The sequence below is a fragment of the Zalophus californianus genome, chromosome 16 (assembly GCF_009762305.2).
Source record: "Zalophus californianus isolate mZalCal1 chromosome 16, mZalCal1.pri.v2, whole genome shotgun sequence".
Classification (NCBI taxonomy): Eukaryota; Metazoa; Chordata; class Mammalia; order Carnivora; family Otariidae; genus Zalophus; species Zalophus californianus.
In genome coordinates, this window is record NC_045610.1 from 20,426,971 (window position 1) to 20,441,126 (window position 14,156).

At 42.0% G+C, this 14,156-nt stretch overlaps 1 protein-coding gene across 3 annotated transcripts in view; it reads left to right on the forward strand.

Moving 5' to 3' along the window:
* The window catches only part of PSMD11 (proteasome 26S subunit, non-ATPase 11), a 28,496-nt gene that overhangs the window by 10,830 nt on the left and 3,510 nt on the right, over positions 1-14,156 (forward strand). For 2 of the 3 annotated variants that reach the window (XM_027626466.2, XM_027626468.2), the window contains 6 exons: positions 2,492-2,563; positions 2,935-2,992; positions 5,221-5,415; positions 9,770-9,914; positions 10,740-10,800; positions 12,769-12,831. In XM_027626466.2, the coding sequence (XP_027482267.1) occupies positions 2,492-2,563; positions 2,935-2,992; positions 5,221-5,415; positions 9,770-9,914; positions 10,740-10,800; positions 12,769-12,831 (594 nt within the window). The remainder of the gene's footprint in view (positions 1-2,491; positions 2,564-2,934; positions 2,993-5,220; positions 5,416-9,769; positions 9,915-10,739; positions 10,801-12,768; positions 12,832-14,156) is intronic. The other variant, XM_027626467.2, reaches the window with a different exon arrangement.

A 14,156-nucleotide genomic window follows, 5' to 3' on the forward strand; every position in this document is an offset into this window, starting at 1 on the left:
GTCTCTCTCTCTCTGTCAAATAAATTAAAAAAAATCTTTAAAAAACAAAACAAACTTAAATGTCTGATTTCTGTCACATCAGGCTTTTGTACTCAAATAAGGGCTTTCTCCAGAAGCAGGGGCTCCTCCTATATTCTTATCCCCTTTATTAGTCATTATCCGCATTAACAAAGCACAAAGCCTCAAACAAAATAGTTGTGTAGCAAGGCCAATGGCCTTTAAAATTTTTCCTTAGAATTGAGGTGCCGGCTTTACCAGTTACAGTCCTAGATAGTGCAAATCATGTACCCTGTAATGGATAACAGTTAGTTCAGTTTGTTAAAAAATCCCTGCTCTAGGAGAAATGTCAGTACTGACCTGAACTAGAGCACTGGAGATAGGGTCAAGTTCTGATCCCAGCAGCTGGTATGTGACCTTGAGTGAGTCGCTTCACATCTGGACTGTCAGGGAAATGGGGACAGTCGAGATGATGGAGTAGAATTCAGTTCTTAACTAGAGATCTACATCTGAGTGTCCAGGCTCTATTCCAGACTACTGAGTCAGGAGCCTCGGCATCCATTTTTGTATTCTTAAAAAAGCTCCCTGGGTAAAACTGGGACGGTAAGCATTTCTTAGCCCCCCCCCCAAGACATATAGGACTAAGGACTCTTGTATTTTCGTTGTTAAACACATTCAGCAAAGTATTTTTAGTTCCATTCACGTCATGAACAGAGATCTTACTTTGAATTTGGCTTTTCAGAACATAACTCAAAACTCTGAAATTGTGGTTGGCTTGCTTTTAATTTAGTTTTTGGAAAATTTTTAGGCAGTTGGTTGAATTTAGTGCTGGAGATTAAGTAGCCACCAGGGGGCTTCGGTGAGTTATAAAGGTTCCCTTGAGTCTTACTGGTGAATCCTCCAAATACCATGTAATGTCATCTGTTTATTTACTGAGCTTGAGCTTAGGATCTAAAGGCAGAAGATCTGTCAGTTTGAATTATGTGCTGTTCCTTTTCTTTCCTTATAACACCTCTTAAGAGCAGTTCGGATGTACATGAAGATCTGTTTTATTAGCAGTCAGTTCTCCAGAAAGTTCAGTTTCTTTCTTTTTTTTTTTTTTAAGATTTTATTTATTTATTTGACAGAGAGAGGGACATAGTGAGAGAGGGAACACAAGCAGGGGGAGTGGGAGAGGGAGAAGCAGGCTTCCTGCGGAGTGGGGAGCCCAATGCGGGGCTCGATCCCAGCACCCTGGGATCATGACCTGAGCCAAAGGCAGACTCTTAACCGACTGAGCCACCCAGGTGCCCCGAAAGTTCAGTTTCTTATTTTATGCTCTGATTAGGAATCTTAATACAAAACTTGCAGTAACAGAAGTGATACAAGATCTGCAGTACTTAATATGTACTTTCTCAAAGCTAGTATGTCACAGGTACCTGATGGCATGTAGACCATCTAGCATAGAACACTGCTTTAAATCAGTTATTTTGCACATTATCTTAACTGCTTGGGTGGCAGGTAGAATTGGGGGTTCACAGCACCTTTATTATTTTTTTATTCATTCCTTTTTTTTTTTTTTAAGTAGGCTCTGTACCCAACGTGAGGCTCTAACTATGACCCTGAGTTCAAGAGTCACATGTTCTACCAACTGAGCCAGCCAGGTGCCCCCAAAGCACTTTTAAATAAAGCCTTAAAGTCCTTTTAAGTGTTAGGCTAATTGTAATTTCTTTTTACTCCCTTTAATACATGCTGAGTGTATTATATTGTGATGATGAATTGGTTAGTTGCACTTGTTAGTATTGGAAAGGGAAGAGCCAGCTGGGCCTTTTGAGTCTTACGAGCAACTGTTAGGAACAAGGCATTTGTGCTTAGGCTGAGAATTTCTCCCCTTTATTACCAATGGGTTCATATTAACACATTGCCATTACTATTTGTAACTATTTAGGGAGAAATTTCTGCTTTAAAGATTTCTCAGCCATTGTAGAAATCTGTATTCCAGGCTATATATATGTTGGAAGTTCTGGGTCCCTCCTGGGAAGGTATACGAGGAATCTTGAAGAAGAATCTCTTTTTCTTTTTTTTTTAAGATTTTGTTTATTTGGCAGAGAGAGACAGCGAGAGAGGGAACACAAGCAGGGGGAGTGGGAGAGGGAGAAGCAGGCTTCCCGCTGAGCAGGGAGCCCGATGTGGGACTCGATCCCAGGACCCTGGGATCATGACCTGAGCTGAAGGCAGACGCTTAACCGACTGAGCCACCCAGGTGCCCCAGGAAGCTCTTTTTCAAAAGAACACAATCTAAGCACAAAGATACTTTGTGTGTAAAAAGTCAAGTTGATTCTCCATTATGATATAACCATTACACAGTGAGATACCGATCAAGGTATGTCCCCTGAGACATTAAGTAGAGCAAGATGGGTAATATGTAAGGAGGAAATTAAAGCTATTCTCCAAAGCAAGGTTTGTGGGAAGAATGTGAGGACATAATATTGCATTTCCTGTCTCTTTGTTGCAGGTCGAGTTGTGTTTAGAGTGCATCGAATGGGCCAAATCAGAGAAACGAACTTTCTTACGCCAAGCCTTGGAGGTATGTGCCTACATTAGTGCTGCTTTCAGGTCTCTAGGCATTAGGCTGTGAATGTAAGTAACACCATTCTGATCAAAAGTATTTTCAGTAATTTTGCACTAGCCAGGCACCCAAAGATTATTGATAGCGATCCCACTCATGAGAATACCTGCTGTGTGGCTCAGAGAACTAAGCAGCAGGACAGTGAGCTTAACAGTCACCGGCCATAGTAGCAGATAGTACCCTGGGCTACATCGTTGCTTAGGCTAGATTTGATGCTCTCTCCAGAATGTGTATATTCAACAGTAACAGTTCTGTGACTGTCAATCTTTGATTTCTTTCTTTGGCTTTTTTCTTTCTTTCTATCAGTCAATGCCTTTTCTCTTTCCTAGGCAAGACTGGTGTCTTTGTACTTTGATACCAAGAGGTACCAGGAAGCATTGCATTTGGGTAAGTAAGCTGATAGAAAGTAATAAGGCAACCTAGCTGGCTAACTAAATGTATTCTGAACCTGGCCACTCTCATTAGTTACATATTAATAATTTACGTTCTGCCTACTTCTAAGAAGGATTTAAAGTGGCTTTGCATTAACTGAATCTGTCATGGAGAAATGCCATTTGGAAGTTCTAAGTAACTTACTAGAGTTAATCTGTCAAATTTAGGAAACCAAAGGGTCAAACGGCAAGTGTTTTCCTATTATGTTATTATACTTGTTTATAATTACACTTAAAATCTATTTTAAAACTCAAGAAATTAATTGGTGCAAATGTATATGGTGACTAGAGTGAGCTGACTAAAGCCTTTCCCCTGTGTGGCCTTTGAACACCCTGAAGTCTTTGCCTGCTGCTTTTTTTTTTTTTTTTTTTTTGTAATTGGTAGATTTGGACTGTTTTCCCCAGATCGAAGAACATGGCTTCTCATGATCTTAAGGTGAAAAAATTGCCAATATTCAGTTTTTATCCTGCAAAATGGCATTTCATTTGGTTCAAACGAAAAGTAGCATTAAAAAGATGTTTTGTTTTTTAAGTTTTATTTATTTAAGTAATCTGTACACCCAATGTGAGGCTCAAATTCATGACCCCAAAATCAAGAGTCGCATGTTCTTCTGACTGGGCCAGCCAGGCGCCCCCCAAAAATAACAGTTTTATTCAGATGTAATTCATAGACCATAAAATTCACCCTTTTAAAAGTGTATGATCCAGTGGTTTTTAGTATATTCATAGTTGTACAGTCATCATCACAATCTGGTTGCAGAACATTTTGTCACCCTGGGAAGAAACCTTGTACCATGTACCCATTAGTTATCATCCCTGCCACCCTTCCCGCCAGGCGGCCCCGAATCTACTGTCTGCCCCTGTGGGTGTGTCTGTTCTGGACATTTCATATAAACAGTCATATAATATGTGGTCTCTGTGATTGGCATCTTTCGCTTAGCATGTGTTCATGTTATCCATGTTGGAGCACGTATCACTACCTCATTTTTTTTTTTTTATTGCCGAATATCCATTGTGTGGTTATGCCACATTGTAGCCATCTTTGTGGGGGTGAAAGTGGTATCTCATTGTGCTTTTGATTTGCATTTCCCTAGTGACTAGTGATGTTGAGCATCTTTTTATGTACTTATTGGCCATTTGTATGTCTTTGGAGAAATGTTTATTCAGTCCTTTGCTTATTTTTTAATTGGGTTGTTTGTGTTTTTATTGTTTATTCTGGATAAAAGTCCCTTACCAGATACACGATCTGCAATTTTTTTCTCCATTTTATGAATTGCCTTTTCACTTTCTTGAGTAGTGTCCTTTGAGGCACATTTTAATTTAAAATCCATTTATTTATTTTTAATTTAATCTTATTTTTGAAAGAGAGTGTGTGCATGCGTGTGAGTGGGGGGGTGGAGCGGGGTGGAGAAGGGAGAGAGAGAATCCTAAGCAGGCTTCATGCCCAGCGTGGAGCCCGACGCATCTTGATCTCACAACCCTGATATGACCTGAGCCGAAATCCAGAGTTGGATGCTTAACCGACTGAGCCACCCAGGCGCCCATAAGTCCCATTTATTTATTTTTTTGTTGCTTATGCTTTTGGTATCATACCTAAGAAATCATTGCCTAATTCCAGATCACAAAGATTTACTACTGTGTTTCATGGATTTAGCTCTTACGTTCAGGTCTTTGACTTATTTTGAGTTAATTTTTATATATGATGCAAGTTTGTTTGGATATGATTTCCTCATCTGAGATGGGAAGAAGGTGTATTTGGAGAGCATTGGCATGTCCAGAACTCTTTCCTTCCCCTACCTACTTAGTGCCTGCCATTTCTTAGTCGTTGGATTCCTAGACAGGAAGAGAATGCGATCTCTAGTGGCTGTCTGAACTGAATAACTAGTTTCAGTGTGTTCTGGGTGGAACTTCTCATTGTATTCAAATCTTCGAAGGAAGCTTATAGGACTTTTGGTTCTAATGTTTTCATTAGTGTGCCAAAAACTTGAAAGAGATCTGTGTTTCCCTTTGGGAAGATAGCATGTTAGTAAAAAAAATTTAATTCTTGCAAATAGACCACTTCTCTTTGAGTTCAGGCAGGTTTCTTTATCCTAAGTGTTCTTGTGAGGGTGGGAGTGAGATGTTATAGTATTAAGGTATTATGATTATGGCTAACAAAGGGGTATATATTTTTTCCTGCTCTAGGTTCTCAGCTGCTGCGGGAGTTGAAAAAGATGGATGACAAAGCCCTTTTGGTGGAAGTACAGCTTTTAGAAAGCAAAACATACCATGCCCTGAGCAACCTGCCGAAAGCCCGAGCTGCCTTAACCTCTGCTCGAACTACAGCAAATGCTATCTACTGCCCCCCTAAATTGCAGGCCACCTTGGATATGCAGTCAGGTAACACCCTAGCTACTCATGGGATGTTTTCTTAAAGCTTTTCTTATTTCACAGTGGGAGATGGGGGGATAGAGAATGTAATTGGCTAATTCCGCTCAAACTTCTCAGAGAAACCCAATTAGAAGGGTACCTTCCCTCCTATTAACTTGTTAACTGTCTAAAATATATTAAGAACATGCTTATCTGTGGCTGGCTGGGCAACCTGTTTGTTAGAGCCAATACCCTGATAGGTTTAAAAAGCTCCTTAACCTCCATTTGAGTCACTCATTTAGGGGGTGCTATTTCTCTCCAGGGTTAGACTAACTCAAGTCTCTTGTCACTTGGAGACCTTGGTAAAGCATGTTAGACTTTTCCAAAGGGCCTCAGATCAGGGCTAAGGAAGGCCTCCTCCACTGCCCTGCATTTCAGTTGAGTATAGTGGATACCTTTCTGATGGAGTGTGTGAATATTGGGGCTCAGAGGTCATGGATTGGCAGTGGAATGCTTTTTCTTGTGGTCAGCAGCTTTTATTAGTCATAGTTTATCATCATTATGGAAGGAACACTGGAATTGGAGGCAGAAAACTAGTGTAAGTCCTGGTGTTACCTCCCTGCAATCTCTTTTCCATATTTGTGTAAGAGAAAGAATGCCTGCACTACCAGTTTATCAGGTATTGTGAGTAGCAAATGGCTTATTTAGTCATTCAGAGATTAAGAGGAGGAGCTCTACAGACCACCTTTCCTAGGTTGAAATTTTGGTTCTGTCAGTTTGATTCTGTCAAATTTTGGTTCGTGTGACTTGGGCAAATTACTTAATATATCTTTAGTTCATCTGTAAAGTGGTGATAATAATCATACCTCCTCATAGGATTGTGGTGAGGATTCAGTGAGATGGTGAATGTGAAGCTCTTACCGCAGTACCTCGCTTGGACCAATATTGGCACTTTCTTTAAGCTGCTCCTCTTTCATTATGCCGGTCCTTCAGGGACAAGAGATGAATTATTTTGCAGAGGAAATAGAGGCCATGTTTACGTGAACCCTCCCCTCTTTCCTCTCCAGAGTTTGTATCACAGTCCAGTTCACTCCATATTAAGAATGATTCTTTCACCTGTCTTTCTGTTCCATTCTAAGTCTCCAGTCTTTCTTCTCCACTTGTATCTTTCTCTTCGTCTTTGAACTGCCCCAGCTGCAAAAAGCACAGCCCTTTCTCCTTTCTAAATTGCTGTCTTCTTTTGCCAAGTTTCTGAAAAAGTTGAAAGAGTATCCTTACTTTAGGGGGTCTCTTTTGACTCCTTGAAAGAAGTCAATAACCCCCTTATAACCTCTGACTTTTAGGGGGAAGCTGACCCTATTGAACACTCCAGGCTTCTTTGACATCACTGTCTTCCTCATTCTCCTCCCTTGACTAATTGTCCTTGGTCACACTTTGCTGTTTCCTCTTCCTTCTTACTTTTTTTTAAGTCTTTTTTTCTTTTTAACATTTTATTTATTTATTTATTTGAGAGAGAGAGCATGAGAGAGAGCACATGAGAGGGGGGAGGGTCAGAGGGAGAAGTAGACTCCCCACTGAGCAGGGAGCCCGATGTGGGACTCGATCCCGGGACTCCGGGATCATGACCTGCGCCGAAGGCAGTCGCCTAACCGACTGAGCCACCCAGGCGCCCCCTTCTTACTTTTAAGTGGGGTGTTCCTCAGTGTTGTTTCTTCAGTTTTTTTTCCATTCCTGTTCTCTGTTTCCTGTCTGAAGTGCCATACTCACCCATGGCTTCAGCTGCTGCATGCCACTAGTGGTCTCCTCATCCAGATCTTCAGTAGCTTCCCTCTCTCCCGAATTCTAGATTCAGATTTCCAGCTGCATAATGGACATACATGCCTAAATGCCTCATAAGTGTCTCAGCCTCAATATGTCAAAAAGCAAAATTATCTAACTCCTCCCTCAACCTTCTTTTTCCTGTTCAAGTTAATGGTATCATTATTGATTTAATATTGCTCAAGCTATTGTCTTTGGAGTAATTTTGACTCCTTTTTCTCCTCACCCCTCATACCCAGTCAGTTGCTAGATTAGGTGGAGTCTGTCCCCAAACCTACCCTTTCTTTTCCATCTCTGCAGTCATTGCTCTGATGAAGGCCCAGGCCACTGGAGCAGTCTTCTGCTGGTCTAACTGTCCTGATCCCTTTTTCCAATCCACTTTTTTTTAACTGACCCCAAAGTCATTTTTCTCAAACACAGATCAGATCATGTAAGTCCTTTGTTTCAAATTCTCCAGTGGTTTCCCATTATCCCCAGGCTACATTTTACTTTAACATGGTATGCAAAAGGAAGGCATCTTTTCCTTTTCATCAGTCACCAAATGGTTTTGTGTGTTCTTGCTGTTGTGCCTTTGTGTATTTTGTCGTCTTTGCTTGGAAATTCCCCTTCTCATCTGTTCCCTTGGCAAAGTCTCATGTATCCTTCCAGATCCAGTTCACGTCTCCTCTATAAACCCTCTCTAGTGCCTTCTTTTCTTTTGGACTTCCCCTTTCAAAGCTGTATTTTTTTGTACATATTGTGGTACTAATCTTTTTTCTGTTTTGGTGGCCATCTTTCCCACTATGAGACTATGAGCTTCATGAGGGCCTTTTATTCATACTTATTTCCGCTGTAGTAACTGTATCAGTGGCTGGCAGATCGTAGACATTCGTTAATATTTGTGTTGAATGAGTGACAGTTTAGTTTTTTGTTTTTGTTTTTTTTTAAATAATAAACCTCATATACTAGCCTTGATGCTTGGAGTCCTAATGTGGGCCCTATTTATTAATGTATTTGGGAAAGCAGTATACCAGTTCTTGGGCCTTATTTTACTTTTTTTTTTTTTTTTTAAACCAGTCTTATTGTGGGTCTGGTCTGTTCTCTTCTAGCTTTGGACCAGGAGGTATGGGGAATGGAGATTTATCTCCTCTAGTTTAGCAGTGTTAATAGTTTGTTGGATATTCTTGAGGGAGCTCAAGAGAAGGGTGGAGTTTCTCCAGCTCTTTATAGATAAGAGCAGTAGAGAACAACGGTCTGATTCCTTTAGCCTCAAAATGAGAGGCTTCTTGGGTAGAGTAAAAAGTACTAGGGTGTGACACATTTCACTCAGTAAATGGTATTAAGTCAGAGGTTCCCAGATGGTGTGGAGGCACACAGCTATGTGATGCTAGGTGGGTTAAAAATGTGCTGAAACACTGTTCCCTTGGGTCATGTGTAAGCACTTCCATCCTTTTACTTCAGGGTGCTGAGTACTTTCTCTGTGTACCTCGATGTGAAAAATGTTGGGAAGAACTGTGGTAAACAAGTGAGGCTGAGGTCTTTAACCTCATAAAGGGCTGAAGCACAGTTAGAACTGATACACACTCCGAGGACTTTGATGCCTCCCAAGCTAGAAAGAACTAAATTTTGTGTTATCCCAAGTGATAGCATAGGTGGGCAGTAATAGCAAGTTCAATCAGAGTTAGCTTCATTGGGATCAACCCAGCTTCTAAACAGTAGAGACTTGTTTAGATAAACTCTGGTATCTCAGCCTGAGTAAATACTGCTTAACCATATACAGTTAAATTAATTTCATGGATCTGGCATTATATGAAATCTATATATTGATTGCATCTAGGCAGAAGCACATCTGTAAATGACAACTATCTGAAGCGAGAGTATAAGAAGTTAGATTTTTTTTCTCTTATGAGAGCTGCTTACGTACAAAAACGTCAAGCTTAGAAAAGCTATCTTAGGGGCACCTGGGTGGCTCAGTTGGTTAAGTGACTGCCTTTCGGCTCAGGTCATGATCCTGGAGTCCCGGGATCGAGTCCTGCTTTGGGCGCCCTGCTCAGTGGGGAGTCTGCTTCTCTTTCTGACCCTCCCCCCCTCATGTGCTCTTTCTCTCTTATTCTCTCTCAAATAAATAAATAAAATCTTAAAAAAAAAAGCTATCTTAAAGAAATGTTATTAAAACAGGTTATGCAGGCAGTCCAGGGATGTTTGGTTCCTGACCTATGAGGGTGATGTCCTGAAGGGTAAGTGTGGCCTTTTCTAGGGGCTTTAACAGATAGCAGAACCGCAGTGGTGATGAGAAGCATGGGGAAAGATGTTAGTACGTAGTTTTTAGGATCCCCTTTAAGTAGGGACTCTAACTCCTTTGGGATTTATATTGTCAAGATGACATTGAACAGGGAGACTGAAGACCTGGGTTCTCATCCCAGCTTTACCACTAGCTGGCAGTGACTTTGGGGCAGATCCTTTATCCTTTCCTGACGTCATCACCTAGTAGATGGGGTTGGGATAGATTTTGGAGGCTCTTTCCAGCTCTGATCTTTGATGGTTCTGTTATTTTATATGGTTTGTACTTCTTTCTTCTCATGTCCAGGTATTATCCATGCAGCAGAAGAGAAGGATTGGAAGACTGCGTATTCCTATTTCTATGAGGCATTTGAGGGTTATGACTCCATCGATAGCCCAAAGGCCATCACATCTCTGAAGTACATGTTGCTGTGCAAAATCATGCTCAACACGTAGGTGCACATTAACTTAGGGATATGAGAACTCAAGTTCTTCACCTCAGTTTCTGCCATGCAGACATAGCTTGCACAGGGAGTGGGCCTGGTTAGAAGCAGCAGCTGCGCCTCTGGGGCTTGTTGACATAAAGTGGGAGGATTGAAGGTGTTCCAGAGCGTTTTTGCTTGCTAGTCTTTGAGAATCGGGGAGACAGATTAGAGAAATCTCCTTTCCAGACTCTTGGAGTGTTCTCATCATCCTGCAGTTACTCTGACCAGGGAGTTGCTGAGCACCAGACAGAGGGCCTGGAAATAGCTTACAGTCCAGCAGTGGCCAACTGGGCCAACCAGAGTGGGGGTGTTAAGGACGACTTTAGGGAGAGGTTTGAGAAGGGGAACAACGGCAAGTGGGACAGATCTTTTTATAAGGCGTTCTGCAGAATTGATCCACATTCTTTTGGGAATAAATAATGGTATTGACTAGGACTCTTTGGGTCTTTGCACTACACAGGGCTTATGTTTTAACAAGACCTGTTGTCTGGGGATTTGACTTAGATTTATCATCCTGCCTGTTGGGTCTGTTACTTTTGGTACATTGATTGTGGCTTTCTTTTTAATGCTGGAGTTTTTCTACTCCTCAATGCTGGGCTCGGGCCTAGGGTAGAGATAGCCCGGCTTCTGTGAGGTGAGGGACATAATGAGTTTAGGGGTGGGGATTCTTACCACTGCGGGCAGGCTTCTCAGTGGAATTTTGAGAAAAAGAAATTTGCTTAAACCCATACTTAGAAGCATAATGTCTTGGAGTGGGGACCAAGTATGTCTTTTTTTTTTTTTTTTTTCTAGCCCAGAAGATGTCCAGGCTTTGGTGAGCGGGAAGCTTGCACTTCGGTATGCGGGGAGACAGGTAGGGAATACCTTGACTGTAATTGTCATCTCTGCTCACTCTGAAGCCAGTACGTTGTCAGTCATGATGCCCCGTGAGACCGGTGCTCTTCATGTCTCCATTCTGTATTCTCTGCGTGGCGCCCCTGCCATTCCTCCTGCCACCCCTTAAGCCCATTCCGTGTATTTTCTATACTGTTAAATCCTTCGCCTGGAGGGTCAGTGTTTGGTGCTTTAATGGACATAGGGAGTTACAGAACTGAAGTGTAGCATTTGCACGAGTTAGGCTGCATTTAGCTTTGACCAAAAATTTATCTATCATGAGCCTGACTTGCAAACTTAACGTGTGCAGAACATGAAGTGTTGGATTCTCCAGGAGTCTGGAGCTTGGTAAGGTCTGGTGCACATGTGCTTTATAGGGAGGTTGAAGTGCTTAGGGCAGGAACTGGGTTTTGAAGGCTCACCCAAGTGCTTCTCAGTACCTTTCCACTCATGTCCTGAGTTTTGAGTGTGGTGCAAGAGGCCTTTGATAGTCGGTAGCCCCTTTTGTGCCTGAGTAGATATGGGTATGACCTGTGTAAAGGTGGTCTCAGATGCCTGGACTATCCCTTCTTTGTACTTTGATTATCAGTAGTAAAGTAAAAGTAATCTTTCTAGATTCCAAATGCAGTTGTCTCCAAACAATAGACACATTAGCAATCTCATATCTTTGGAGGGATGGTCACAACAGATGGTTTCTTTCTTTTTTACAAGTGGCTCTAGTTTTGGGCTCCTAGTTTTGACCACAGTAATAGTTGTTATTACTATAGTGAAGGACTCACTGCTCTATCTAGAATTAGAGTTGAGGAAAACAGGCTAAGAGAGGTCAAGTGTCCGGGACAAGGGACAAGGTCAGATAACTATTAAATGGTGGAGCCAGACTTTAAACTTGGGTTATCTGGCTCTTAGTTCCAGGCTTTTCTCATTATGACATTTGTTCTATCTATGGGACAAAGGCCGAGACAGACTATAGTAATGATTAGTTTTGCACCATTTCAAAGTCTGCCATATTACACACACCATCCTTATGTAGGTGCATAGGCTGGTACCAGAGGAGCTCCTTCTGGTCCTTTGTACCTTGATGACCGTTTTCAAGCAGGTGTCAGGACAGACTCCCAGAAAGATTGTAGATTTCTGGCTGAGTGGGGACTTGGTAGCTTGGTGAGGTGCCTTTTATAACCAGGTTAGAAGGTGACCTCAACAACTGATTGTACCTTCCTCCCTCTGTGGCATTTTTTTTTTTTTTTAAAGATTTTATTTATTTATTTGTCAGAGAGCGAGAGAGAGAACACAAGCGGGGGAGTGGCAGGCAGAGGGAGAAGCAGGGCTCCCCACTGAGCAAGGAGCTTGATGTGGGACTTGATCCCAGGACCGTGGGATCATGACCTGAGCTGAAGGCAGTTGCTTAAATGACTGAGCCACCCAGGCGTCCCTCTCTGTGGCATTTTAACGTTGAGTGTAATATGTAGAATTTTGGTGGCTAACCCTGATGAAAGTAGACCCTGGCTCAGGCTCTGTACCACACGTAGCGGAGTAAGACTCAATTAAGCACAGGTACGACCTGAGGCTAAGGGCAAGAAAGAGTCTGTGGGCTTTGGGAATAAGGAGTCTTGGAGGAGGGGGAAAGATCATAGTTCTCTTGTCATTTTTTCTTTTAGCTTGTTACCTTTGGAGAATGTTGTATAAGGGCCTTTTTTTTTTTTTCCCTTCTTTTTAACTTCCTATCTCCTAGTATTTTTAAGTCATTTCAGGTTTCAAAGGGAGATTGGTTGGGACACAGTGGTGGTGTTCTAGCTCTTCTTCCCCGGCCTCTGAAGAAGATCAGTGGTGGGGCGGGATCTTCCTTGCAGCCAGAAGTTGTGTGGACATAGCATACTGCTTAGGACATTTATTGGGTGGGATGTGAGTGTGCAGAGTAGATCGTTGTCACTGTTTTTCTCTTAACTCTTAGACAGAAGCATTAAAATGTGTGGCTCAGGCTAGCAAGAACAGATCACTGGCAGATTTTGAAAAGGTAAGCATGGTATTGGGTTGGTAGGGAATGGGTGGAGGAGAGGGGCATTTACATACTTAAAAAAACCTTTTTATTTGTGAATGATTACAGTTTCACAAGCATTTTTGAAGATAGTACACAGTGATCCCGTGTACCATTCACCCAGTTTTCCCCAATGGTTACGTCTTAATTATAGTACAGTATCAAAGTCTGGAAATAGTTAAGCACTTTTGTACAATGAAACTTGTTGAGTTGTAATACCTCATTTATATATAGTACCTTTTAGTTTCAAAAAGCTCTTTCATCCGGGGCCCCTGGGTGGCTCAGTCAGTTAAGCGTCTAACATGATCTCAGGGTCCTGGGAACAAACCCCACGTTGGGGAGTCTGCTTCTCTCTCTCCCCCTCTCTCTCTGCCCCTCCCCCCGCTCATGCTCTCTCTCTCTTGCTCTGCTCTCTCAAATAAATAAATAAAATCTTAAAAAAAATTGTTCTTTCATCTTTTTCACCTTGATTTTTCACAGCATACCCCTTCTCTGCATTTTATGGTTGAGGGAGCGGGGGCTCAATGAGGGTGCTGGAAGCCCCCTGGCTCACATGTCAGGGATCGACGCCAGCCCTGCCACTTGTTCCTCGGCTCCAGAAATGCCAACTCTGCTTCTCTGGGGGCAAAAGAGAAGTCTTGATGTGTGCAAACGGACCAAAAGACACTTCCTGAGGTTGACCTTCGAGGCTTGCTTTGCCTCCTGTGACTTTCACTCATTGTTAGCAGAGGTTGGAAAAGGGAGGAAAACATGCCTGAGCAGTAGAGTGAGACTTGTATATTCTCTTCTGAGCCTCTCCTCTCTGTCTGAGTTTAATGACCAATTTAATAAAAATAAACGTAGATCTAGGAAGAAAAACTTAGTGTGGACGGAGGCTAGACCATTTGGCTCTGGCTGTCCCCAAGAATCATCATCTTTGTTGAGCTTTCTTGCCAATTTCACTTCTTTACTTGGCATGATTTGCTTGCTTCTCTTAACACCTTATAGCACAGCTGACAGGGTCGATATTGAGACCATTTCTCAAAATAAATTATATACATGAATACACAAAAAAGACTAGATAATTTTATCCTAAAGTTTGGGATGTTTGATGGGACACCTCTGTTATTAGGGGTTCCTTGGGGTAAGGGCCTGGGAAACATGAGGGCTAAATAAAATTAGGTGTTTTGCTTTCTGTTAACTGCCCAACTGTATGTTCATGTGCTTGTAAAACTCCACGAGCCAGTTGTGGGATTCAGCATTTCCCATTATTTTTTATTTCTTACTTTATAAGAGAGAGCGAGCAAGCTTGCACACACGGAGGG